This window comes from Cannabis sativa, chromosome 8, assembly GCF_029168945.1.
Source record: "Cannabis sativa cultivar Pink pepper isolate KNU-18-1 chromosome 8, ASM2916894v1, whole genome shotgun sequence".
Lineage (NCBI taxonomy): Eukaryota > Viridiplantae > Streptophyta > Magnoliopsida > Rosales > Cannabaceae > Cannabis > Cannabis sativa.
In genome coordinates, this window is record NC_083608.1 from 45,914,883 (window position 1) to 45,940,765 (window position 25,883).

The window sequence follows — 25,883 nt, forward strand, 5'->3', positions numbered from 1 at the left end:
AACAAATAAAACTCAAAAAATGGTTGAATATTTTGATTCAGTGTGTGTGGCCACTGACTTGACTGACACTTCCATTTTTATTTAATATTCAAATTTAAATGAATTAATTATGTGCACTTGTTCTGCAAGATATTTCCCAGTTGGATCTTTTGTTTTTTTGTTTTTGGTTTTCGATACCTGGTTTAATATACCGTTGTTTTTTCTCAAAAAATTTGTTCTGCAATAATAACCAGAATAATATGGACCCTTCAAATCACATTAATTTGCAATAATAAACGTATGCTACCATTTATTTAATATAAATAAAATAAACCTCTCAAAAAATAAATATATATTTAATACTGCATTTCAATAATTTTTATTTAGCAAAAAAAAAATTATATTATATTTTTTTGTAAGGGAAAAAAAATTATATTATTGGTTTGTGTTGGATAAATTTTTAGTTAGTGAAAAATATATATTTATTTGGCATCAAATATTTTGAAATCCAACTATTTTATATTAATTAAATTTGCATTAAAATTTTAAAATATAAAGTACAGAAATATTATTATTTAATTTTTTGTTAGCAAAGTACATAAAAGATTATTTACGAGATAGATATATTCCCAAAAAAAATCTCACTTGGTCTTTGCTGACTTATTACACAGGAGGAGTCCAACGTGAATAACTCTTCTTTTCCATTCTTTTTCACAAAAAGTTTATTTTTTTTTAACAAAATAAATAAATTATTTTGTTTGGTATAATTATGGTAATATTTATATGTACAAAAGGAGGGTCCTATTATGGTAATAATATTATATGTACACCCTTTATATATGACAGAAAGCATTAGAACATTAGATAATATTTGTATTAAGAAGAAAGAGTTTACTTGGATTGTTGTTATCAACCTCAAATTTGACTCGGCTGCCAAAGACTTCAACTTTTTGATTGAGTGAGTTCCCACTTTGGATTCAAATACAGGTGAATTCAAACCCCCTCCACTAATTCATTTTCTTTCCTCTCTTTTCTCAGTAGATTCTATTATTATAAAGAGTAGTAGACCAAAGGGGAACCCTTTATAGTGCTATGTCCCTATTATAATTAAGTGAGACCCAATTCTTTTTTTTTTTTTGGATACTTTATATAAAGGGTCTGAATCTATTGAGTTATTTTCACACCACAGCAATGGGGAGCAATGGGAAGAGAGTTTTGGTCACTTGTAGCGAGGACGAGATTTCAATCAACATAGCCTTCAATTTGGCAAGAACAGGCTGCAGGTTTCATTCTTCTTTCTAAATTTGCTGTCTAATTTATATTGGTTTTTTTTAATGGGTATTAATATATTTGTTTAAATGAGAGGTTTGTATTGATATATATAGAAATGGGGTTGTTTGATTTTATGTATTTAGGCTGGTTTTGATGGGAAATGAGAGGTTTCTTGAGAGTATTGCCCAGAAGATAGTTTGTGTGAAAGGGGCTTGGCCAGTGGAGGTGGTTGGGTTGGATATGGAAGAAGAGAAGGAGGCTTTGTTTGTTGAAGCTGTGGACAAGGCTTGTAAAACTTTGGGCCATTTGGATGCTTTTGTTCATTCCTTTTCTTATGAAGGTATGACAATCTTATGTAATTTTTGTAAAAAATATTTAGGTGGGGAGCATGATGTGGGCACTAGTGGTATGTGTCATATCATGAAATTCTCATATCATACCATTAATGTTACTGCTACAATTTAATATTGGAATTCATATATTTTAATTGTGCAAAATCTCTAATTACGCGTAAGAGTTTGAGCAATGCTATTGGGAACCCGTAAATGACATTTTAAGATTGGCTAACGATATTTTCTAAAAATTATTTTCTTAAGTTATGTGAGACAAGTGATGCCTTTTAGCATTTCTCAAAGGGTTTTAGGATTTAGGGCTAATTACTCGTATTGGGACACTTCTTAGTGGTGGTGGTGGTTGTTGATGGCTAACACTAATGCTTTTTTTTTACACTTTGATTGGTTGAATGGGGAGGGTGTATGGAGTTAAAATGGACTATGAGGCAGGTTAGTACTTGTTTTAATGCTATTTATTTTACTTTTGAATAAATTGGAGAGGTCTTTTCTTCTTTTCATTTGAAGAAATTATTATTTGTTATGGAACATGAGAACAGAAAAACTTTTAATAAAGAAGAGAATGTAAAGGAAAACAAATCATTTAATGATGCAGGTGGGAGTTGTTACAATAAAATGCCCCTACAAGTGAGCAAAAATAGTACTGTCACCTTATAAATACCCTATATATAATAGTATAGAGCAACAATCTTTTAAGAAAGAATAGCAGCCACACTGCCTCTATTTTAGTCCTCTTTTGCAGGTTGTCGACCAATTAATAAGTGCCACATCAACTCCCTTTAAGGGGGTTGTCTAGCATTAATCATTATTGATGTCTTAATGAGTTGTTTTTCTATTGAACACTGAAAGCTAGGAGAGCCTCTGCTCTGTCCTGTGTTATGTGCAAATCTACAAATCTAATTATAAAATGAGTCCATATAAGTGATTTGATTAGTTAGTGAGCTTGATATTGTTGACTTTTAAAGCTCATTTGAAGAGAATATAATAAGATGCAGAAGTTGGTCCCTTAAAACCTTCAGTAATATTGTTTAATTAGTGGTGGTTTAACACAATTACAAAGTGGTTCACAGTCATTGGGTTTCTAAGTTTTGAGGAAATTTAAATAAGAAAAAAAAAAGTCATGGGGCTTCTGTCATTTGACTCATTTTCAATATCCTTTCCATTCATTGGGTTTTTTCTAAAGATTAAAGAATTAGGCATATATTAGTATATAAACTAGTCATATCATAGGGATGGTTATTTAAAAACATGCATAAAAAACATTGAGATTTGTAGTTCACTTCCAAGATGAAATTTTGTATTCATATTTGGTGAAAAAAAATATGTATAGTAATGAAAAGAGAAACATGGAACCATAAAACTAATTAAAAAGTCTCTCTAAACAGAATTTTCCCACTGTCTTCTGTCTGATTATTTGTAACAGGAAAAGCACAGAACCATTTAGAATTACCCGAAAGCGAGTTCCAAAAGATAGTGAAGATAAACTTCATGGCTCCATGGCATCTGTTAAATGCAGTTGGAAGAAAAATGAGGGATAACAAGTTAGGAGGTTCCATAGTGTTATTGACCTCACTAGCTGGTGGCGAAAGAGGCATTTATCCAGGAGCTGCAGCCTATGCTTCATGTGCTGCTGGACTTCAGCAATTAGCCAGGGTAAGTAACACTTACACTCCTTTGAATCCGAACACATAACAGTTATTTGTTACTTCTTTGCAACGAAATTGAGTTTAAATAGGCGTCAATTCATCGCTGTTTTATGGTGGTTACTTTAGTAGTCAGCTAGAGTGAGTAACCACTTACACTCCTTTGAATCCAAACACATGACAGACAGTGTTACTTCTTGTAAATAACTCTGAGACGCTTAACCAAAATCGAGTTAAAATGGGCTTCAATTCTCGGTCTTTGAACTGCCATCTTTGAATCCAAACACATAACAAACACACCTTTAATCCAATAACTTTACCACACTTAAACCAAATTTGAGTTTAACAATTTTTCACTTTCAAGGCGGTTTCAAGTTTAACACTTCTGATGGATAACTTTTATAATACACTGCAACATGTCAAAGAAACTGTTAAACAAAGAATCAGATAGACTTTTTCTTTATATTTGTAACGAAGATGACAACTTTCGGTGTTTATTTTTCAGGCATCAGCTATGGAGATTGGGAGATATAAAATCAGGGTGAATGCAATAGCCAGAGGTTTACACATTGAAGATGAATACTTAAAATCAGTAGGGAAAGAAAGAGCAGAGAAGCTTGTGAAAGAGGGTGCACCACTAGAGAGATGGCTAGACCCGAAAACTGATGTGGTTTCAACCATTATTTATTTGATCAGTGATGGATCAAGGTACATGACAGGCACTACCATTTTTGTTGATGGAGCACAATCTTTAACAAGGCCTAGGATGCGTTCCTATATGTGATTTTTTTTATTTCTTCTAATTTTATTTTCTCTGCTGTATTCTTTTTTGTTCTTACAGCTATATTATATTTTCCTTCAATAAAACAAATTAAAAAAAATGAAAATTAATATAAGCTGCTATTCATTGACATGAATTTGATACAGCAATTTTAGCTTAGAAGGTTTTGTGATTTTGTAGGTGCTAATATTTATTTTTTACTTTGGCTTTTTGATTATTGTGGTGGGCTTTTTCTAATAATCATTTCTGTTTTGAAATTCTTATTATTAACAGTCAAATAATATTGAGAATTAATGTGCATATTTGTCAAAGATATATACCCATGTTTTCAAAGTTTATGATGATTCTCACAGAATATTTTCTGTAATCATCTGTTTAATTTTCAAACTATCTTTTTGGTAAGAAAGAAAGAAAGAAAGGAAAAAAGTTGTCAATCTAAATGAGATTATAAAAATACTAAATACAATTTGTCTTGAAAGTTAGGGTATTTTCAGGTGTTATGAACAATCAATGACATTAAAAAAAGAAAAGAAAAGGAAAAAAACTTGTCAACAAGAATGATAAGCAATTACAAAGGGTGAGAGTAACCCAAGTACAATAAAGATGAGTACTAATCCTTAATTAATGTTTATTTATACACACAAAATCATGTGATATATAACAATTGGTCTTGGATTTTATTCATTTGAGGTGAAATTTGTTCGTGTAATTTAGTTTATGACTTTCAATTATATTTTAATTCTCTTAATTTCAACAAAAAATATGTAAAATATACATTTATTTATATATATATTATATATAAAAACAATACCCTTAATGGGTATTACAATAGATAGTATTAAGAAAATTTGAGTTTTTACGATAATAGTGCCTCACTATAGCTGACAATTTAGAATCAACGATAAAGGAATTACCGACTGTTCTAAATTGTGGGCTATATAGTGCTAGTTATTACTGATAGTTTTAAACAGACAGGAAATAGGCATACCAACTATTATCCACCGATGCTTATTCCACCCAGTTTTGTGTCAGCTGAATAGGCGCCAGTCATAAAAACCGACGAGAATACAATTACTTGACTATTTTAAACAGTCGAGAAATTCTTTTTTTTTAGTAGTGCATGTTAATTAAAGACGTTAATTCATATTGATCTAGTCATGTTTAATCAAATTATACACAATATCTTTACTAAATATCTATCTACATATGTGATCCGAATAAAAATCACATGCTACTAATATAATACTTAGTAAACCATACTTGATAATTCTGTATTAAAGATTCTATACTTTATTACACTACTCGCTTATTTTATTCATATAGTATGATCTTAATACCCTTGTATTTCTTTATAATATCATACTCTTTATATAAATATACAATTTTTTGATATTTATTAATTATATTTTTATAATTAATATTTTTATTTATAATATATTCGTATTTCATATATTTTTTAATATATTATCCATAAATATTTATTTTTAAGGCATAAATCTTAACACAATAGCTACATTAGAGCCAAAAAACGAAAGACCACACAACACAATCAAAGAAAATAAGTTAAACTATTCGAGATCCCAAAATATCCTCTCCATCTCCCTTTGGTCGTGGTTCAACCAACCACGCACGTACTCATTGGTAATAACAATTGACAACCACCCTAGCCGAGAGAAAAGGAAGAAAAGAAGAAAGGAGAAGCTCTAATTTTAGGAGGGAGACATAGAATTGGAGAGAAAAATTGTGCATATTAATTAATTATAATTTTAAAAAGATAATTTTAGACCAAATTTATTATTGGTTTCTTATGAGATAAAATTAAATGATATTTGAGCTAGTAACATTTGATGTTGATTTATTCATAAGATAACATCTCTATTAGCTAAATTGATTATTGTTCCAGGTATAAATTGACTTGTGTTATAATAGATTGAATGTATAATTAGTTAGGTAGGAAATTTTATCAACCTAGGCTAACTTAAATTTATGGTTAACTTCAATAATTCTGATTTTAGGTACGTTTTTGTACACACAAGGCTAAATCTTTTGGATAATTAATCATCTAGAACAGAAAAATTACTATTTGGTTGAAACTTGAAATAAATTCCTGATGACATCTATAACATATATTAATAATTATTATATGCAAACTATATATTTTAATAAAATAAAGAAATATTCGTGGCAAGAGTACGAAATGATGAAACTTGTAAACCTCTTAAAAATTCAATTCACAAATACACAAAAGCAATAAAAAAACTACAAAAATACGGTTGTACGGAATTTTAAATATTTTTACAATTTTTTTTATTTTATTTACAAAAAATACGGTATTTTTATATTATATTCTTGTTAATTTGTTGTTGATTTTTTATTATCTGCATGCTATTTTATTGTTGTATGAATGTAATTTTCCTGTTACTTTAATTTATGTAATTTAATAAATCGTAAAAATATAAAAAAAAATTTAAAACATTAAAATGTAATTTTTTATAAAAAATTATATTTTATGTAATTATCTCTTATTTTTTCAGTAGAATAAGTACTAAATGTTAGAAAAATTATATTTTTATCAAGTTCCGTCAGTACGACTCTAATAGTATCTTAAATTTGTAACCAGACTTAGTTTTTAAGTTTGCTGAAAAGAAAATTTAAAAATAACTTGATACTACACATTCCTATTTAGACTCGACCAATAATTAAGAATCTGCATGTTGCACATAAGGCACTAACATAATTTATAATGATGAAATATTATAATTTTACTAATATTAAATACTTAATTATATCACTAAAAAAATTTGTTAAATTTATACCAATTACAAAATCTCAAAACTTTAGATATATATACTTCAATCCAGTGTCAAATTAAAATGGACTTCTAGATAAGTTCATAAAATTGTCATGAAAAATATTTATGGTGATTAAGAACACTAGAAAATTCGCATTCTCTCTCTCTCCCTATTGTCATATAAATATATAATAATAGTGAGATAATTAATAATCCACAAAATATTTATAAGATATATATATGTAAGAGTATACGTAGTCGGCCTTCAAAGATGACAGCTGAGCTTGTAAATTTTGCAGTTAAAGAGTGTGAACTGAAAAAATTTATAATTTAGCATGAAAATTATTGAAAAGTCGAATTAAATACAAAAGCTACTAATATATAATAAGAATTATTAATTGATAATAATAAAGCCTTTATAAGCTCAACAACAGCTCCAACACATTATATATTATTATTATTATTATAGGGCCGGTAAGCAGCCATTGATGATATAAAAATATTCAATGAACAACCTATCATGAACATCGTTCAAATTACGTAATATAATTTTATATATATATCTATATATACCAATATACTATGCAGTAGTCTTTATTAATTTGATCTAGAATACATGTATTGATGATAATAATCCTATATATAACTTTTGTTTTTGAAAAGAATTAAGAGATTACGCAGAGACTTGAAAACATATATACAGTATATATATTAAATTTATATATACGTACGTAAAGCTCTTTGACATATTGTTCATTTTTAATTTATTATTATATATATAGACGTACGTGTACGTAAGACTATATTCAGAATAAAAAACTAATAATTAATTACTTAGAATTAAAATTATGCTCACCTCTCTATAAAATTGTTTTTTATTTAAGTTTTTCTTTACGACTCAAATTAACTATATAGGCCTCTTAAAAAATATTACTCAAGAACATGATGAGGAAAAAGATTTACGAACTTTTTGAGCCTTTCTCGTCATGAATATATAATTAATAATTTAGTTATAGTCAATAATTAATTTTATTATCACTCTAAACAATTATCATATATGTATATATTTATATTTTTTTTTTATCTTTATTCTTTCTTTTTGTTTTTCTGAAAATATTTTTTCCTTTTTCCACTCAGACACTTTTTCAATAAATTTACAGTGACACAATTTTATTCTTGAAATTTAATAGACATTAATATTTATGATATATCAATATATAATCCTTAATATTTATATAATATAATATTTATTATATATATAGTGCGGTTAATTTGTCCATGATTTCTTTTTTTTCATTTTGAAAAATATATTTATTAATTTCAACCTTATTGTTTCCGAAAGGCAGGATAGGCACTGCATACAAATTCACCAACATGTGATGTGAATAATATGTTGTAGCTAAAAATGACCAAAATTTCCACATATGCATGCATGGTAATTGGTCATATATAATTTGCCATAAAATTAAGCAAGTGTTGTGGTCATGATAAACTCATATATACATATAGTCGAGTCTCTATAGGAGACCAATAATAATATATATAGAAACTACACAAATATATATATATATATATATCTTACAAATTAAAAATATCATGATCAGGATCTTCTTCCTATAATTAATTAATTCCCATGAGTCAATTAATTAAGGAAGGAGATGTAAAATCATGATGACTATTTGGCCAAAACTGAAAACGATTTGAATTAGTATATACATATAGTACTGTGTGCCCTAATTATTATTATTATTATTATATATATATATCATTAATATTGGTCTCTCTATATCTATAGTATCATTACTATTGAATAATTGACACACATAATATTGTGACATACTGTGACTTATTTGACGGTCCAAATAATGGTTTGAAATTCTACACAAAAGTACATTAGATCAATATATGTACATATTCAACATTCAAAGGCACATGCACATGTATACTTTTACTTTTCTCTTTTTCTTACTTAATTTTTGGACTCAAAATAAAAAGGAAAAAAAAAATTATTAACTTATTAATATGTATTTGGCTTCGTAAAAATAATTATTATATATATTTGGTTTTTTAATATAGCTATATATAATTATTATTATTTGTTTATTAATTATATGTGGAAATTAATTAATAATATTCTCTTATTAATTAATTTCCACACAATTAATTAAATTTATGATTATTAATTCACTAGTACCAGATCAGTTTATAATATATACTAGGTCGATCCATATATATGATCTGCTTTCTATTCTCTCTCTAAATAAAATCATGATATTATCATAGAAAACAAAATAATATATTATACAAAAACTTGCTTCATTAATATATAAATATATAATATCAATAATAATAAAAGTACGTATAGCAAATTTTATATATTATGCCCTAATTAATTGACCATCGATCTACCATGTGTATATATATGAACACATATATATATATATATATATTTAATTGGATGGTTGAAGTATCTTTGTTCGATTTGTATAAAGAGCCAAATGAAGGGGATTGCATGGGGTGGTATACTCATGACCCTCATTTAACTTTTTTTATTTTGGACGACAAATGTATTTTGAAATAAAATAAAATAATATTGACCACCTCATAAATTAAAGAAGAAAAAAAAAACAATTTATTTTTTATGGTCCCCCTATATTTTAGATGAATAATTTTTTTATGAATAGTTTATGTACTGCAAGTTATTTCTAAAGGGAAATTTGATTTTCTATACTTAGAAAATCAAAAAATTTGATTTCTAAACCAATAATTTAAACCCTAAAAAAACTATACTTTTTTTTTTCAAAACCCCAAAAATACCCCCAAACTAAAACTATCTCTCTTTCTCTCTCTATCTAGCCGGTCCCAAGAATCCCACACCCCAGGTCCGATGGTCGGACCATGGGGTCCGATGGGGTCCGACCAATCGGACCCATCGGACCCCAAGGTCCGACCATCGGACCTCTCTCTTCCCTCTCTCTCAAATCGCAGGAAAAAAAAAAAAATTAAAGCCGGTCGGACCTTCTGGTCCGATGGGTCCGACCATCGGACCCATCGGACCCGAAGGTCCGACCATCGGACCCTTTCTTCCTCTCTCTCCAAAATCACGGAAAAAAAAAAAAAAAAAAAATTTCAAAGGTCCGATGGTCGGACCTTGGGCGTCCGATGGGTCCGACCATCGGACCCCCAAGGTCCGACCATCGGACCTTTGTCTTCTTCCCTCTCTCAAATCGCAGGAAAAAAAAAAGTTTCAGATAGAGGGAGTGATCGGCGTTGGGGTTGGGGTCGGAGGGGTTGGGGTCGTGGTCGACGGGGGTGAGGGTGGTGATCGGCGTTGGGGTTGACGTGGGTGGGTGAGGGTGGTTCGGGTGAGGGTGGGCGGTTGGGGTGAGATAGAGGGAGAGAGAGATGATGCAGAGAGAGAGAATATTGTGAGGGGGGTATTTTTGGGGTTTTGAAAAAAAAGGAATAGTTTTTTTAGGTTTTAAATTTTTGGTTTAGGGAAAATTTTTTTTGATTTTCTAAGTATAGAAAATCAAATTTCCCTTTCTAAAATAATAATAATAAAAAAAAAAAATTAATTTCTCGTTACAATTATACCTTTTTTTTTTTGGGAAATACTATGTTATCATAAATTAAACAAATCATTTACAATAATAGATTAAATAAGTGGAAGTAAAGTCTCCAACACTAAAAGCTATATAGCTTCATCGAAGAACAAATTTAACCAAATCGTGAGCAGTTATATTAACTGTACACTTGGCATGAGTAATATTAACTCCAAGAAAAAAGAATAGATCAGACAAGATATATCAACAATTAAATTTTTGAATGAAGAAATTGATGTTGAAGGGGTATTCAAAGGCATTGGCAACCAACAAAGCATCTGTCTCAACATGAGAAATAACAATTTGCATATCAAGGGCCCAAGTCAAACTATGAAACATTACTTTAGCCTCAATCTCATATGATGTGAAATTTTCAATTACCAGTTTTGCAAGGGCGGCAACTACCTGGCCTTTATCATCACGGATCACTGCTCCAACTCCAATGGTGTTTCGACAAGCATTCAATGTTGCATCTACATTCAGTTTGAGTTCTCCAGTTGGCGGGGGCGCCCATGGAACCTGATCTGGTATCGTCGGGGAGAGTTTGCGGGGGCACCATCCATAGAACCTGATCTGGTATCGTCGGGGAAGCCTTGGGGTTGCACTCTGTGCTGGAGAGAACTTTATGCAAGCTGCTCTTAAGTTACGCAAGTAATTCTCAGCAAAGAAAGCTATTGTTAAGGCTGGTTTTGGTGTAGCTCCATGAACTACTCTGTCTCTTTCGATCCATATATTGCCCAGAGAAGACAAAAAACTTGTTCCATTTCAGCCTTTGTAAATATTGAAGAGAGATGTGCCAAACAGTTCCCTTTATGCATAACTGAAGCTTTAGCCCAATCAAACACTATTTGGGAATCCCATCAAACCGAACGAGCATATTTACAACCAAAAAGTGCATATTTAATAGATTTCCAAGCTCTTATGCAGATAGATTGAGCAAGTAAAGTCCGTTGCCACTTTCCTTCGAATTAGCAAAGTAGCAACAGGAAGAGCATCATGAGGACTCTCCAAGCAAAGAAATTTATTTTTTTGTGGCAACTTATTGGATAAACTGCCACAAAAATGTTAGGGAATTTACTTGGTAAATTCTAGATCTGCTTATTGGAAGCTCAGTTATATAGGCCCATGGTCCCCATACTAGTTGAGATAAACTACTTGTAAGACTCAGTTAATTGATTTTAAATAATCAATTATAATTCTAAATTAGACTATGTCTTATTTATGAATTTTCACTAATTAAGATATGGCTTGATTGGGAAGAAATAAGATTCTAGGGTTTGTTTGTTAATTAAGAGACTTTGTAGAGTCTAATTAATAAATAATATAAATGACAATTTTATTTGATAATTAATTATAATTATTAAGTAAATAGTTTTGACATTTATAGGATTGAAATTAAAAAATACGGTATTTGTGAAATAATAGATAAATAGTTAAGAAAAATGGCAAAAATATAACTAGTGTTGGGCCCACATCATGGCCGACCACTATACCATATTTTTGCTATTATTTTATCATTTTTTATTCCATATAATTCAATCCTAACCCTAAGTGAATTAGTATAAAAAGAAAAAATAGTCTCATAATCCAACTAATGACTCTAAACCTAGTTTACATCTTGTCAGACAACTAGAGAGTTTGAGACTTCTTCTTCTTCTTTCTTCTTCTTCAATTTTGAATCCTATAGAGTTCTTCACATAAAAAAAGTCTTAGTGATTGAGTGCATGCCCGCCCATAGCAAGTTATTCCTCAATCATAGTGTGTAAGACTGTAAGGAATCCAAACAATTGAAGGAGTGTCAGGCTTAGATCTTGATTATACTCTGCGGCAGAAATGAATAAGGGTTAGAGATCTGAGCGGAAAGAGTCATTTAGTTTCACTGCAATCAATGTAAAGTTTCTCATACTTTATATATGTTTAAGTTTTATCGTTTTAGAAATTTATATTTAAGATGTTAAAAATATACTTATTAGTAAATTTAGATCTTGATAAAATATAATCCAACAAATAACTCATATGTTTTTTTACCGACAATAACTATATCTTTTAGAAAACTGAAGAAAGGGAGGCAAGTCATGTGATGAAACTTTTGAAAGTCTTTAAGAAAGCTTCATGTCAGAAGATAAATTTTGATAATTCCTCTATTTTTTATAGTTACAATACTAGAGTTGAAGTTCATGACGAAATATGTGGATTGTTAAGTATCCATGAAGCTAATGACCATAGTACTTATTTGGGACTGTCCAACATTTTTGGAAGAAAAAAGACAGTGATCTTAAGCTATCTTAAAGATAAGGTACAATAACGTGTTTAAAGTTGGGAAGGAAAGCTCTTATCAAATGCAGGAAATGAGTTCTTGCTAAAAATTGTGGCAAAAGTTCTTCCTAATTATATCATGAATGTGTTATTACTTCCAATAGAATCTTGTAAGGATTTAAAAAGAATGATGTTAAAATTTTGGTGGCATATATTCTTCTTAAAAAAAAAGATAAGGTTATCCAGTGGATGAGTTGGGAAAGGATGTGTTAGCCAAAAACAAAAGGTAGTTTGAGTTTTAGTAACTTCCATAATTTTAATGTGGCTCTCTTGGGTAAATAAGGATGGAGAATATTGTTGAAACTTGATGCTCTAGTGAGCAAGTGTATAAAGCAAGGTACTATCCAAATGGCTCTTTCCTAAATATTGTCCTCGAGCTGGGGTAATCCAAACTTTATTTGGAGAAGTATTTTCAAATCCCATCAACTAATCAAGAAGGGTGTTTTGGTACGAATTGGTCTTGGTAATACTATCCAACTTCATGATCTTTGGTTACTAAGTGAGAGGAAGACCCTTTCGTCCATATAGTAAGTAATTCTTTCATGGGTGTAACAATTTCATGTTTGATGGTTCTAGACCAAGCTCAATGGGATATTGAGTTAATAAATAATATTTTCATTAAAAGCGATGCACATTTAATTTTGAGCATTCCTTTACCCAATAGAGAAGGTGACTCTTGGTATATGAGGAAGGAAAAGTTGGGCTAATATTCACTGAAGAGCACTTACGATTTACTGCAAGATGATTAAGAGGATAGGCATACCAGCGACAACTCAGGCTTCTAGAGAAAGCTTTGAAATTTGAAAGTTCCCTCCAAGGTCAAGAATCTATTATGGTGTGCATCCACATGTTGTTTACCAACTAAACATGTTCATTCTCAAAAGCTTGCTAGAATAGGCTTGATTTTGGTGTTTCAACAAAGGTTCAAGGGATATTTTTGGACTGGTTACAAGATGAATATACCAGATATGGTGGCTCTGAACGTAGGTTGATCTCAATGGTATCATGGGCTTTATGGATGTGTCGAAGTGATCTGTTTAGGAATAAAAAAAATAAGCATGGAGGTAAAGTTGTGGTGTTGGCAAAGACTATCCTTAATCAATGGCAAAGCGCTTAAGATAAAACATAAGATACATCCTTAGGATTGTTGAATTCTGACAAAAGTGATGAGCAATGGTGAACTCTAAATGAAGAAATGATTTAAGGTGAATACTGACACTGCAGTCTTTGACCAATCTAACTGTTTGTGACAGTCAGTAGTCCCGTGATCCGTAAAGGAAAAAACCGTGTAAGCTATGTAATCCCACACCGCCTGGGGAAGGTCAAGTGGGATGATTCTGAGACTGTGTAGGTATGGGACTGCATAGTTGAAGAGAGCTTAAATGGATTGATTGGTACTACCTATATCAACAAGGTGCATCTTGTTTTTCAGTAGCCCATCTCGAAAGAACTCCACAGTTAAGCGTGCTTGGCCTGGAGCAATTTCAAGGATGGGTGACCTCCTGGGAAGTTTTCCCAGGATGCGTGTGAGTGAGGACAAAGCACGCTGAAAACACTCGTGTTGATCTGTAGGGTCAGTCATCAGTCCAGAAAGCAGCCAGAGTAGCGTACTCGTGTATAAGAGCCAACTATTCCGTGGGTGTAAGGACCCAATGGAGGCTTGAAGCGGGGACGTTACAAATGGTATCAGAGCTTTGACCCAGCCGGAAGTGTGGTCGACGAGGACGTCGGACCCCGTAAGGGGGGGTGATTGTGACAGTCAGTAGTCCCGTGATCCGTAAAGGAAAAAATTGGGTAAGCTATGTAATCCCACACCGCCTGGGGAAGGTCAAGTGGGATGATTCTGAGACTGTGTAGGTATGGGACTGCATAGTTGAAGAGAGCTTAAATGGATTGATTGGTACTACCTATATCAACAAGGTGCATCTTGTTTTTCGGTAGCCCATCTCGAAAGAACTCCACAGTTAAGCGTGCTTGGCCTGGAGCAATTTCAAGGATGGGTGACCTCCTGGGAAGTTTTCCCAGGATGCGTGTGAGTGAGGACAAAGCACGCTGAAAACACTCGTGTTGATCTGTAGGGTCAGTCATCAGTCCAGAAAGCAGCCAGAGTAGCGTACTCGTGTATAAGAGCCAACTATTCCGTGGGTGTAAGGACCCAATGGAGGCTTGAAGCGGGGACGTTACACTGTTTTAGCTATTCTTTTGTGGCCTGAAACTATACAGGAACTTTAGAATAAGCTAGATTGGTCTACACTAGAAGTAATGTTCAACCTGAAGTTTCTGAAGTAATTGAGATTCGTGAAGCTCTAAGCTGGATCAAAGGTCATAAGCAGTGGCACAGAGTTAAAATCGAAACTGGCTGTCTTGTAGTTGTCCAAGCTATTAATTAGAAGTTTATTTGATCTGTTGTCTTATTTTGGGAGAATAATTGTTGATTGTAAGAGTTTATTAACTAGTTTTGAGAATAGAGAAGTCTCTTTCAAATTTGTTAAACCATCTGCAATGATAAATAATTTGATAGTTTAATGAAGTTTTATATTCTTTTGTCAAAAAAGGAGTTTTTTCAGTTTTAACCAAAAAAATAACAATATTACAAAAATACTTCCAGCTGGCCAAATAAATAAATTTACAGCCCAAATAAAAAAATTACACAAATACCACTTACACACACCTTCAACCCAGGATTCATGCTTCCTAGGCAACCATCGCGCAACCACGCAGCAACCCAATGCAATCGAAACGAAAATTCAACCAGAATGAGAACCACCATTAATTCCGGCGACTTCACCTGAGAAGACGACCAGAATCAATCAAAACATGGGCTATTTTGAATTCATGAAAAAAAAAAGTATAGAAAAACTACTAAGAAATTAAAATTCAACCAAAAATCTAGTTTAATTTGCATAAACTAATGTCCTTACTTCAATTTTCACATCCATGAAATGCATATCTCAAAAAATTGAACTGGAGTTCCCAAACAATCTAACGTCTCAAGTATAATCCAAAAAAATTTACATCAATACTATAGTAAAATGTTTATCTTAGTGTATTTTCGTTGTTTTCCAAAATTACAATGGTGAATTTGTTCATATTAAATTATAAAGAGACATGTACGTGAAAATACTGTTCTGATTTTTAATGTTTCATAACGGTTGCAAAAATATTTTGCTAACAGTTGTTTTGTCTGATTGAAACCTTCGTCTGATACAATATTCGATCAATTACCCAATAAACATCGTCTGATTGTGTAAGTGATAGTGTAAGAGGTATTTTGATAATTAAAAATACATAAAAAGTATAAATATTGTCCACACCTTATTGAAGTATTTTTGTAAATAAAATGTCAATTTTTATTTTTTATGTAATAATTCTTAAAAAAAAAAAAATTCATTTTTCTTAGTTGCAAAAAAGTAGATTTTCAAGAAGTAGATTGTAAAATAAAAAAAATATATACTTTTTCTATATTAGTTGATATATGTATAGGTGGAGATGTGCTATATATTTGGCTAACAAATATAATAATTAAATTACATGTCGATTAGCTTAAAATTTGATAAATGGCAAATTTTTACACAATTTGTTGACCACATTAAATTAATGTCTTTATACTTTTCTTTGAGGTGACACATTAAAAGGAGGTTCATTTCATGAGAATAATGAGTAATTACTTATCTTTATGGAATTATAACAATTTGAATATAATAATTAATAAAGTGGCACACGAAGGCACCGAGAAAAAGAGTTTTTCTTCTTTTTTTGGTCCTTTATATTAAGGTTTTTTTTTTTTTTTTGTAGAGAAATACTAAAGAGTATTAGTGGTGCTTAGCACTTTTTTATGTGTCAGTATCACAATTGGTCTAATTAAGTATCGAATTTCACATAATTTAATATAATAACTTTTAGGGAGTATCGCTAGTTAATCGTAACGTGATATATCAAAAAAGTACTAGACACTACTGGTACTTAATATCAATACTCTTTTTTTTTCATTAGGAATATACATATCTAAACAAATCAACTTTTGTCTTTTATATTTTAAGGTCAACAAAATCATCATGATCATGAAAAATATGATGACTATAAGTTTGAAATGAGAGCTCTATTAAATAGCTTGATATATTTTGGGGGTTAATTTGTTGATAAATGATAATTAATAAACCATGTTTATTACACTTTATATATATATATATTAATATATTGGGCGCCTAATATATTCAATTAATGAAATGTAGAATATTTATAATTATTGCATTTTAAAAAAAAATTATATTATTAGTGTATTTTAAAATTAAGAGTGTTAAAATAACATGAAAGAGATATGAAATAAAATATTATATTTTTAGATGATATAAATTTTTTTAGTACTTTTAAAAAATACTATTATTGTAGATGCTCTAAAGAAGTGGAATGACTTCTTAAAGGATCTTTGCGGCGAAATCTCTTTAATATTTATAATTATTACCTATATGACCCTAATAAAAGAAGTAGTAGCATAAATATTTTATCTTATGATTTTGTTGCAATCATATATTTTTTTAGTCATTAAGTATCAATTCAAAAACACATAGTGATATATTATTAGACTATATATTAAATAAATTAAAAAAATTAATATATCGCCAATTTTCGAACTAGTATTTTATTTATTTATTTATTTGAATAAAAAAAAAAATTATTAAGATAGAACAACCAAATCGACTATTAATAGCATCAAGAACATTGCTACCAACAAAAAAAAAAAATATATGTAAGAAAAGTTTTGGGGTGTTCTAACAAAAGTGGTCAAGATTCTCTTACACCCTAAATAATTAATTAACTCAAAACAGTCATATATAAAACAAACATAAGAAGAATATTTTTTTTTTCCAAAAATAAATAAATAAAATCACATACTAATAATTAATAATGTGGAAAGATATTTATGGTGTATGATATTTCTAGGAAAGTAATGTGGGTAGTGCAGTCGCCAAACACGTGATAATTAATATAATTAATAATAATAGAACACACACATATACAGTACACATACTATAGACTAGACTTTCCACCACACCACAACCTCCCATCCCAAAACATAATAAAATTATTAAATGTAAAAAATACATAATGAAATTAAGACATTTATAACAGTCCACATTGGGTGCCTTAATAATAATAATAATAATAATAAACACATACATATATTATGTTCTCATAGGATGTAGCCGCACTCGGCTATAGTAACATAAGTTTTTAAAAAATCTAATACCATTCAATTGATGCAATTTAATCAAGTACACTTAATATTAATATTATTAATATCATTGATCCATTTGAACTTAATTAGATATTATATCACATGTTAATTGTAATAATTAAGAAGATAATATATATATTATATAGATAGGTATAATAATGGAGGAGGTAATAAAATGTCATATTTGTAATGATGTATGAAGGCGCCGCCGGCTCCTCCAAAATTTTCCAACTTTCCTTTTCTCTTTTTTTCTTTTCTTTTTTCTTTTCTTATTTATTTGATCATCACAATATATATATATATATGAATATCACATCTCTTTCCTTGTAATTATTTTCTTTCTCTTTGGACCATTTTCGTGCCGTTTACGACTCCTTCGATATATACATATATATATATACACACACTAGTCACAGGGTGTATAGTGAAAGAAAGCTCACAATAATATAATATTCAATATCGAGCCGCCAAGCTATTCAAAACATTCGGTTTATATATATATAAGTCTCATATATATCTCTATATAGATAGCTATATAGGTAGATAGATTTTGTATTCAATTATCAATAGATATTGGTAGTAATTAAAGAATAGTGATCAGATATATATGGAAAACTACCAAATGTTCTTCCCATGTTCTTCTTCTTCTTCTTCAGCTTATTATAATAATAATCCATCCATGGATCAACATCATCATCAAGCTTTTAATAATAACAATAATGTTATTATTTCAAAAGATGGGTTTTTGGGATTAGGGTCAGATGATCAAAATGATCATAATCATGATCATCATGATGGTAATAATAATAGCAATGATAATAATAATAAGAAGAAATTATTAGGAGTGGTGATGAAGAAGAATAATGATGATGAGAAGAAGAATAAGAAGGTGAAGAAGCCAAAGTTTGCATTTCAAACAAGAAGCCAAGTTGATATTCTTGATGATGGTTATAGATGGAGGAAGTATGGCCAGAAGGCTGTCAAGAACAATACATTTCCAAGGTATATATTTACACACACATATATATATAAACACACACACCCTTTTCTTCATGATAATCATCATCATGATATCATCAATTAGATCTGTCTTAATTTACTAATTATTACTAACTAATGATCATCATCTTTACTTGATAATTAATCACATATTCTTTAATAAGGCACAAATTAAGGAAATAAATAATCACACAAACATATATTATAAGCATCTATTAATTAGTATATATAATTAAGATCTCTCTCTATATATATCTACTATATGTTCTTCAATGATCAGTGAAATTATTTCTTCAAGTAATATGCATCAAAATAGTTATTAATTATTCATATAATATTAGTTAATTCCTTATAATTAATTAATTAAGGGACTATATATCTAATATGATGTACATATATTAATTAGGTTTAATAATATATTGCTTTACATGATGATATATGAACTATACATACTCACTATAGTTAACTAATTAATTTATTATATATTAATGAGACTAGTACCCAAAACACATTTAGTAGTTTGTACTATTGCATTGATTATAGCAGTGAACTAATAATATTAAGAACTATACATTATTATTCAGACACCCAAAGTTAATTTGATCATATCCCTTTAAAAAAGAAGGTTAATTTGATCATATGAAATATTGGGATATGTTGATGTTGGGATAATTATTAATGATAGATTTACATATATTTGCATCGGTTGTTTTGCATTCATGAACATTAATTCTAAATCTATAATAAACTTTATAATTATTCACAATATATATGTGTATATATAAAATTAAAAAGCCAGAATCAAAACATAGAGTGCTAATTTTTTTTTTAATTGTCCCCTAATTCCATTTTAATGTCTGTATTTGCAGGAGCTACTATAGGTGTACACACCATGGATGTAATGTAAAGAAGCAAGTTCAAAGGTTGACGAAAGATGAAGGTGTTGTGGTGACCACTTACGAAGGAATGCACACCCATCCTATCGAGAAGCATACCGATAATTTTGAACATATCTTGAATCAAATGCACATTTACAATCCTAATAATTTCTAATTATCTATATAAATAAATAAATAAATTATTAATAATAATAATAGCTAGCTCTCTCTCTTAATTAATTAATTAATTAATTAGTACTTAAATTATTATACACAATCTTCTATGTGGAATTAATCCAGTATTAATTATTATACGTACGTTGTAGCTAGCTAGCTATATATATATATAGAGAGAGAGTAATTAATTATTATTAATTAAGATACTATATATTAATCACTCGTATTTATTAGGTTTGTAATATTCTTTGATTCAGGCAATGTTTTATTCTGCTCCGTTGGTCACATGGTATCTCTTTCATTTATATATATCTATAGTATTGTAAGATTCAATCTTTGAGGGAGAAAGAGTGATTGTATTATTAATTGAGAAAAGAGAGATTACAAGAGTTTAATTAATACTGTTTACAAAGATTGGCTACAAGCTGTAACTGAAAAACTAATGAGCATGTTTGGTATTGTTTTTTATTTTTTGTTTTCAAAAAATTGTTTTTAGAAATGAGAACAAGAAATAGTTTTTGAAGTTTTTAAAAACAAGTCATGTTTGGTTAGTGTTTTTTAAATATAATATTGACCAAAAGTGAATTGGTTTTTAAAACAGAAAACAACATTTTGTTGTTTTCAAAATTTTTATTTTTTGTAACTTTGTTTTCTGAAAACGGTTTTCAGAAAATAAGGCCAAACGAGCCAAATTGTTTTCAAAAAACAATTTTCTGTTTCTAAAAACAAAAAACAGTTTTTTAGTTATGATGCCAAACATGCACTAACTCTCTAACCCCTAATTAACTATCCACTCTCCATAACAGAATGAGTGTAGTTTTATTAGAAATCTAACACAGTTTGGTTCGAAGATTAGCAAACTTTGAGTTGGAGATAGGCTTGATGAGTCAACAATTTGAGCTAGAGCTGACACATGTTTGACATGGATCTGTGTAGAACAAAATAAAAGTCAATTTCTGAAGTAGTTTTCCTAATTGAATATTGAATCTAAAGATTGATATATATTATAGGTATGGTAAAACTCAGATCAATATACGTGATTTTCAAGAAATCTCATTCATCTAATCATTTGAAAAAGTTTCTCGTTTCAAACAATATTGTACAGATATATCAATAAAAACTCTGTTCAATCTAAAACGAGAATTTACGATTGAACAAGAACAACCAAACTAGATTTTGAGTTTTCGGATCTTACAAACAGAGCTACTCAAGCTTTTTCTCTGTACTGATGAAATTATGTTACTCGAATATTGAAGAAATCTCTAGGGTGGGTAGAATGAAATGTACAAAGTAACAAACATTACATATATATATATATGTAAAATTTGATCGGTCGATCCATTTTCAATCATTCAATGAATGATAAATCACTTACACTTTTCTTTTCAAGAAATCAAGAAGGTAACAAGAAAAACTGAAGGCGATAAGGAAAAATTTCTATTGCTAAAAAGAGTTAGTTTATAACATTATCTAGATCCCAAGTATTTATTATGCTAGAGTAAAAAGCTAACAAACTAAACACGTAGAACCCCACATGACAATTAATATAACAGAAAATAATTAAAAAAAAAATTAACATGCACAAAATAATCATAGACAAGACTATCTGGATACAGTAACTGATCTAATTTGACAAAAACGACATTTACAATATTTTTGTGCGAGCATGGGAAATTGGATTAGAAATAAAGAAAATATTGCTATGATTTGTCACACTAGATATGGAGAAGAACTGTTGTTGGAGAGATATATGCAGCTCGTGAAGCAATGATTGAATCCATGTCACTACAACAAAAATTGTCATCACGAGCGACTTTTTTCGTTCCATAAAACCTTTTAATTCATTCCAAAAGATTATTTGGTGCGACTAGTCATTCCTAATGTTTTATTCCTGATAACTCGTGCCTGAAAATTGATATCAGGAACAAAATATAGCGACGTGCCTGATGCTAAAATATTTAGAAATGAAAATGAATTATTCCTGAAAAGTGAAAGTCGTTCTAAAAAATTTAGTCAGGAGCTTAGTTTTTACACATTATCGGGAACAGCTGTTTTATTATCAGATACAATGCAAGACTTCTAAATTATGCTACAGTTGACCTACTAATGGTGACTTGCTTATGAGATTTTCAGGCCACAAGATTCCTTCCAAAGTAGACATATGACCTCATATCATCTATAGTATAGGGCACGGTTTAACCGTCCCTTACACTCTCCTAAAATGGCATTTTATTAAAAAATGTCGTCTATTTTATTTATTACGATTTTAAACCGCCAGGAATACTAAATTTTTCCCAACGGTTTTAAATAGTTACTTGATTTTTTTAGCGACGGTCACAAAAAAAATCGTTTTAAGGACCATCGCGAATTCTGATATTTGTAATAGTGAGATCAGCACTATTACAAAAAGTATAATTCTCGTCGATTTCTAAGTGTTATTTAAAGAATTTACGTCAGTTTAGAGAATTGACGTATATACCATAATCGCAAATAGTTTTTTATTTGCGTTGTTTTTGAAATGACGTAAAAAATAATTATCTTCATTTAAAAACCGATACAAAATATGCACTCTTCTTTTTTATCTTCTGCGTCGGTTTAGAAATGAGGCAAAATTGATTGTGGCAAAAATGTAGGTAAGGGAAAATTGCAAATTTTCATGCTATTTTTCCCACCTGCATTATCAAATTTTAAAATGATTTTATATAATAGTAAATACATAATACAAAAAAAGTTAAAATAACATTTATAAAACATATAAGTGTTGGGTTTTATGCCCTAAATAAAACTCATTTCATATAATCAGATTTACTTATTAATAAAGATCAGAAATAACATTTTATGTTGCATGGTTCACATGATTTATTTCATGATTATATGTGTATATATAATGTATGAATTCTTTTTAAGTCCAGAACATATGAGTTGGTTAAAGATTATAGTGTTGTCAGCACAGTGGAATATAATCTTTATTGTATGTTCAAAAGTAGATTCCCTGATTTGTCAGAACACTGGATTTAGACTGACATGGTATAATCAGCGATAGGTATTCTTACACCTTGGAAAAGTGTTATGTCCTTTCCAGGACATTGGCAAAGTTTACCAGTATCGGATGCATGGAGTATGAATTGGAATGGACCGATATTGAACTTTGAATTAGATTTTGAAACTTACCGTAAACATCTATTCAATTCAATATCATAAGTTGATCCTAGATCACATGATCGAAATCCTGATATGGTTAGGCTCAATTTCAAGAGTATTATTCGTGTTCTTTGATTTGTTAGTGAAGCCTAGTTTTGTATCAGGGTGATACGTACATTTTGGGAACACGGTAGTGCAATTGAGTGGGAGCGCTAACATAAATATGGAATCTATAGCTTCTATTTGGCAAATAGAAGTAAAGGATGATTTCCTTCGAGCTTAACCAAACAAAGATAAATGGTGGAGATCTCATTTCACTTAAGTGAAATATCATTTATACAGGGTTAAGTGTTTTAAGGATAAAATACATTGTAGGGTGTTACGGTAATTTAATCCCTGTACAGTGTAAATCATCTATATAGAGGATCATTGATCACATTAGGGTTATAACAATGGATAACTAATGACGTGTCTATATCGTGGAACATATAGAGCGTTTCTATATGACTGAGAGTGCAATTCCAAGTTCTAAGTGTGGATTCAATGAGGAATTAATAAGTTAGGGAATTTACTTGGTAAATTCGGTTCGACTTATTGGAAGCTCGGTTATATAGACCCATGGTCCCCATACTAGTTGAGGCCATACTGCTTGTAAGACTCAGTTAATTGATTTTAATTAATCAATTATAATTCTAAAAGTTAGACTATGTCTACTTTATGAATTCTCGCAGTTTAAGGATGAAATCGTAAATAAAAGGGTTTCTAGGTTTAATTATTAATTAAGAAACTTTGTATGTCTAATTAATAATTATTTTAAATGACAATATTATTTAATAATCTATTTTAGTTATTAAATAATTAGTTTTGGCATTTAAATGATTAGAATTTGAAAAATGGCATTTTTGGAGAAATAGAAATAAAATTGAGGAAACTGCAAAATCCAAGTGAGGCCCATTTCTCTCTGTGGCCGAGCACTCCCTTTGTGTTTCCCAATTATTATTTATTTTTTAATTGTCATGTAATTGCTAATCAAAGCCTAGCTATAATAGGAAAGTGGTGGATCACACTAAATAAGGCAGTTAATCAATTACACAGTAAAAGAGGAAACTGTTTTATTTGGAAAGTTGTGCTCTCCCTTCTCCCTATATAAAGCAACCTTTGTGTCTCTTCTCTTGCATGCTATCAGCCACGAAATTGAGAGAGAAAAAGAGAGAAAATTTCGAAATCCTTGTGAGATGAGTAGTGCCCACACACATCAAGTGGTATCTCAATCATAGTATGGAAGACTATGGAATTTCTGCATCAAAGAAGGAGAAAAGAAGATCCAGGTTCAGATCTTGGTGATGCTCTGCTACAGAAAGGAATCAAGGGCTAGAGATCTGAACGGAATGAGTCATATTATTCCGCTGCACCCACTGTAAGGTTTTCTAACTTTATATGTGTTTATTTTCATTGTTTTAGAATTCATATTAGGTTGTTAATCCAACATACTTGTTAGTAAATCTAGATCCTGGTAAAATAATTTCCAACAATAAGGCCCCCTGAACTTTTAAGGTCGTTAAAAATACCCTATGAACTATTGAGATTGTTGGATTTAAGGACTTTTTTCTAATTTTAGTAAAAAAGTCTAACATTGATGAAAGTTCAGGGGCGCCATAATTTAGTACATTTCAAAGTTCGAGAGACATAATTTGATAGATATCAAAGTTTGAGGAGCATGGTTTAGTACATAAACAATTACTGAAATAGCAAAATTGAATGAAATTAGACAAAAGTTTTTAAATCCAACAATCTCAATGGTTCAGGGGACATTTTTAACGACCTTAAAAGTTCAAGGGGTATGATTTAGTACATATCAAAATTCAGAAGACAAAAATACTACTTAACCTAAATAGAATAGTAAAAAATTCACAGACATTAATGTAACAATTAGATGTGCCAAGATTTTCACTTTGGGTACCAAAGGAGGAATAGTACAAACATCTTCACCAACACTCTACAAAAAAGAAGGCTTTTTTTTAACTTTGATTATACTTGGATCTCAATTTTTTAACATCTAATATATAATTAGATTTGGAAGAAGTACCTACCACAAATAGAAAGTTAATTAGGACATAACATTAAATAAAATCAATTTCTGAATATGGTTTAATTAATTAATTAAACCAACAAAGTAGGACTAATTAATACTGGATTAGATTAGCCACTATATAAAGATAAGTTGGGCCTATAATTAATTAGCTATATAGCCTATATAGGCCTAGCTAATTTAATGAGCTAGGTGATGACGATCGTTAAGTGTGCAAGCAAAATCTACAAAAGTAGATTTTTTTTTTTCAAGTTAATATTAAACTCTAAACTTTATTAATTAGTACTGTTATTTTTTTTATTTGAAAATAAAATAAAATACAGGATCTTTGGTTAAGTTGAGGGCCATGAAAGGAATCCATTGTCCACATTTGAGTGAGAATTATTAGATCAAATGTATAGGTAGTGTTATATTATGTATGCAAAGATATTTCATGCATAAATAATATGAGATATTATAATTAATAAGCATAATCAACTGGTATTTTTAATTTTTTCTTTAAAAAAACAATACTTTTTATTTCATGCAATATTATTCTAATTTGAGTAATAAAAGTGTGTAAATGTTATAGTACATTTACTCTTCATATTTATGAAAACCAGGATCTACTTTTTTAAAAAGTATTG

The 25,883-nt window shown here is 29.8% G+C and overlaps 2 protein-coding genes across 3 annotated transcripts; both read left to right on the top strand.

Moving 5' to 3' along the window:
* Positions 1 to 778: 778 nt before the first annotated feature.
* LOC115698606 (uncharacterized) lies at positions 779 to 4,336 on the top strand. Of its 2 annotated transcripts, none has more exons than XM_030625726.2 (5): positions 779 to 937; positions 1,169 to 1,262; positions 1,395 to 1,591; positions 3,025 to 3,254; positions 3,750 to 4,336. In XM_030625726.2, the coding sequence occupies exons 2-5, from the start codon at positions 1,171 to 1,173 to the stop codon at positions 4,026 to 4,028; spliced, it is 798 nt and encodes a 265-aa protein (XP_030481586.2). In that variant the 5' UTR covers positions 779 to 937; positions 1,169 to 1,170; the 3' UTR covers positions 4,029 to 4,336. The 2 variants fall into 2 exon arrangements, with proteins under 2 accessions (XP_030481586.2, XP_030481585.2); XM_030625725.2 differs by having other exon boundaries at positions 786 to 966.
* Positions 4,337 to 18,400: 14,064 nt separating this feature from the next.
* LOC115698844 (probable WRKY transcription factor 75) lies at positions 18,401 to 20,312 on the top strand. Its single transcript, XM_030626041.2, has 2 exons — positions 18,401 to 18,975; positions 19,842 to 20,312. The coding sequence occupies exons 1-2, from the start codon at positions 18,581 to 18,583 to the stop codon at positions 20,023 to 20,025; spliced, it is 579 nt and encodes a 192-aa protein (XP_030481901.1). The 5' UTR covers positions 18,401 to 18,580; the 3' UTR covers positions 20,026 to 20,312.
* The last annotated feature ends 5,571 nt before the right edge of the window (positions 20,313 to 25,883 follow it).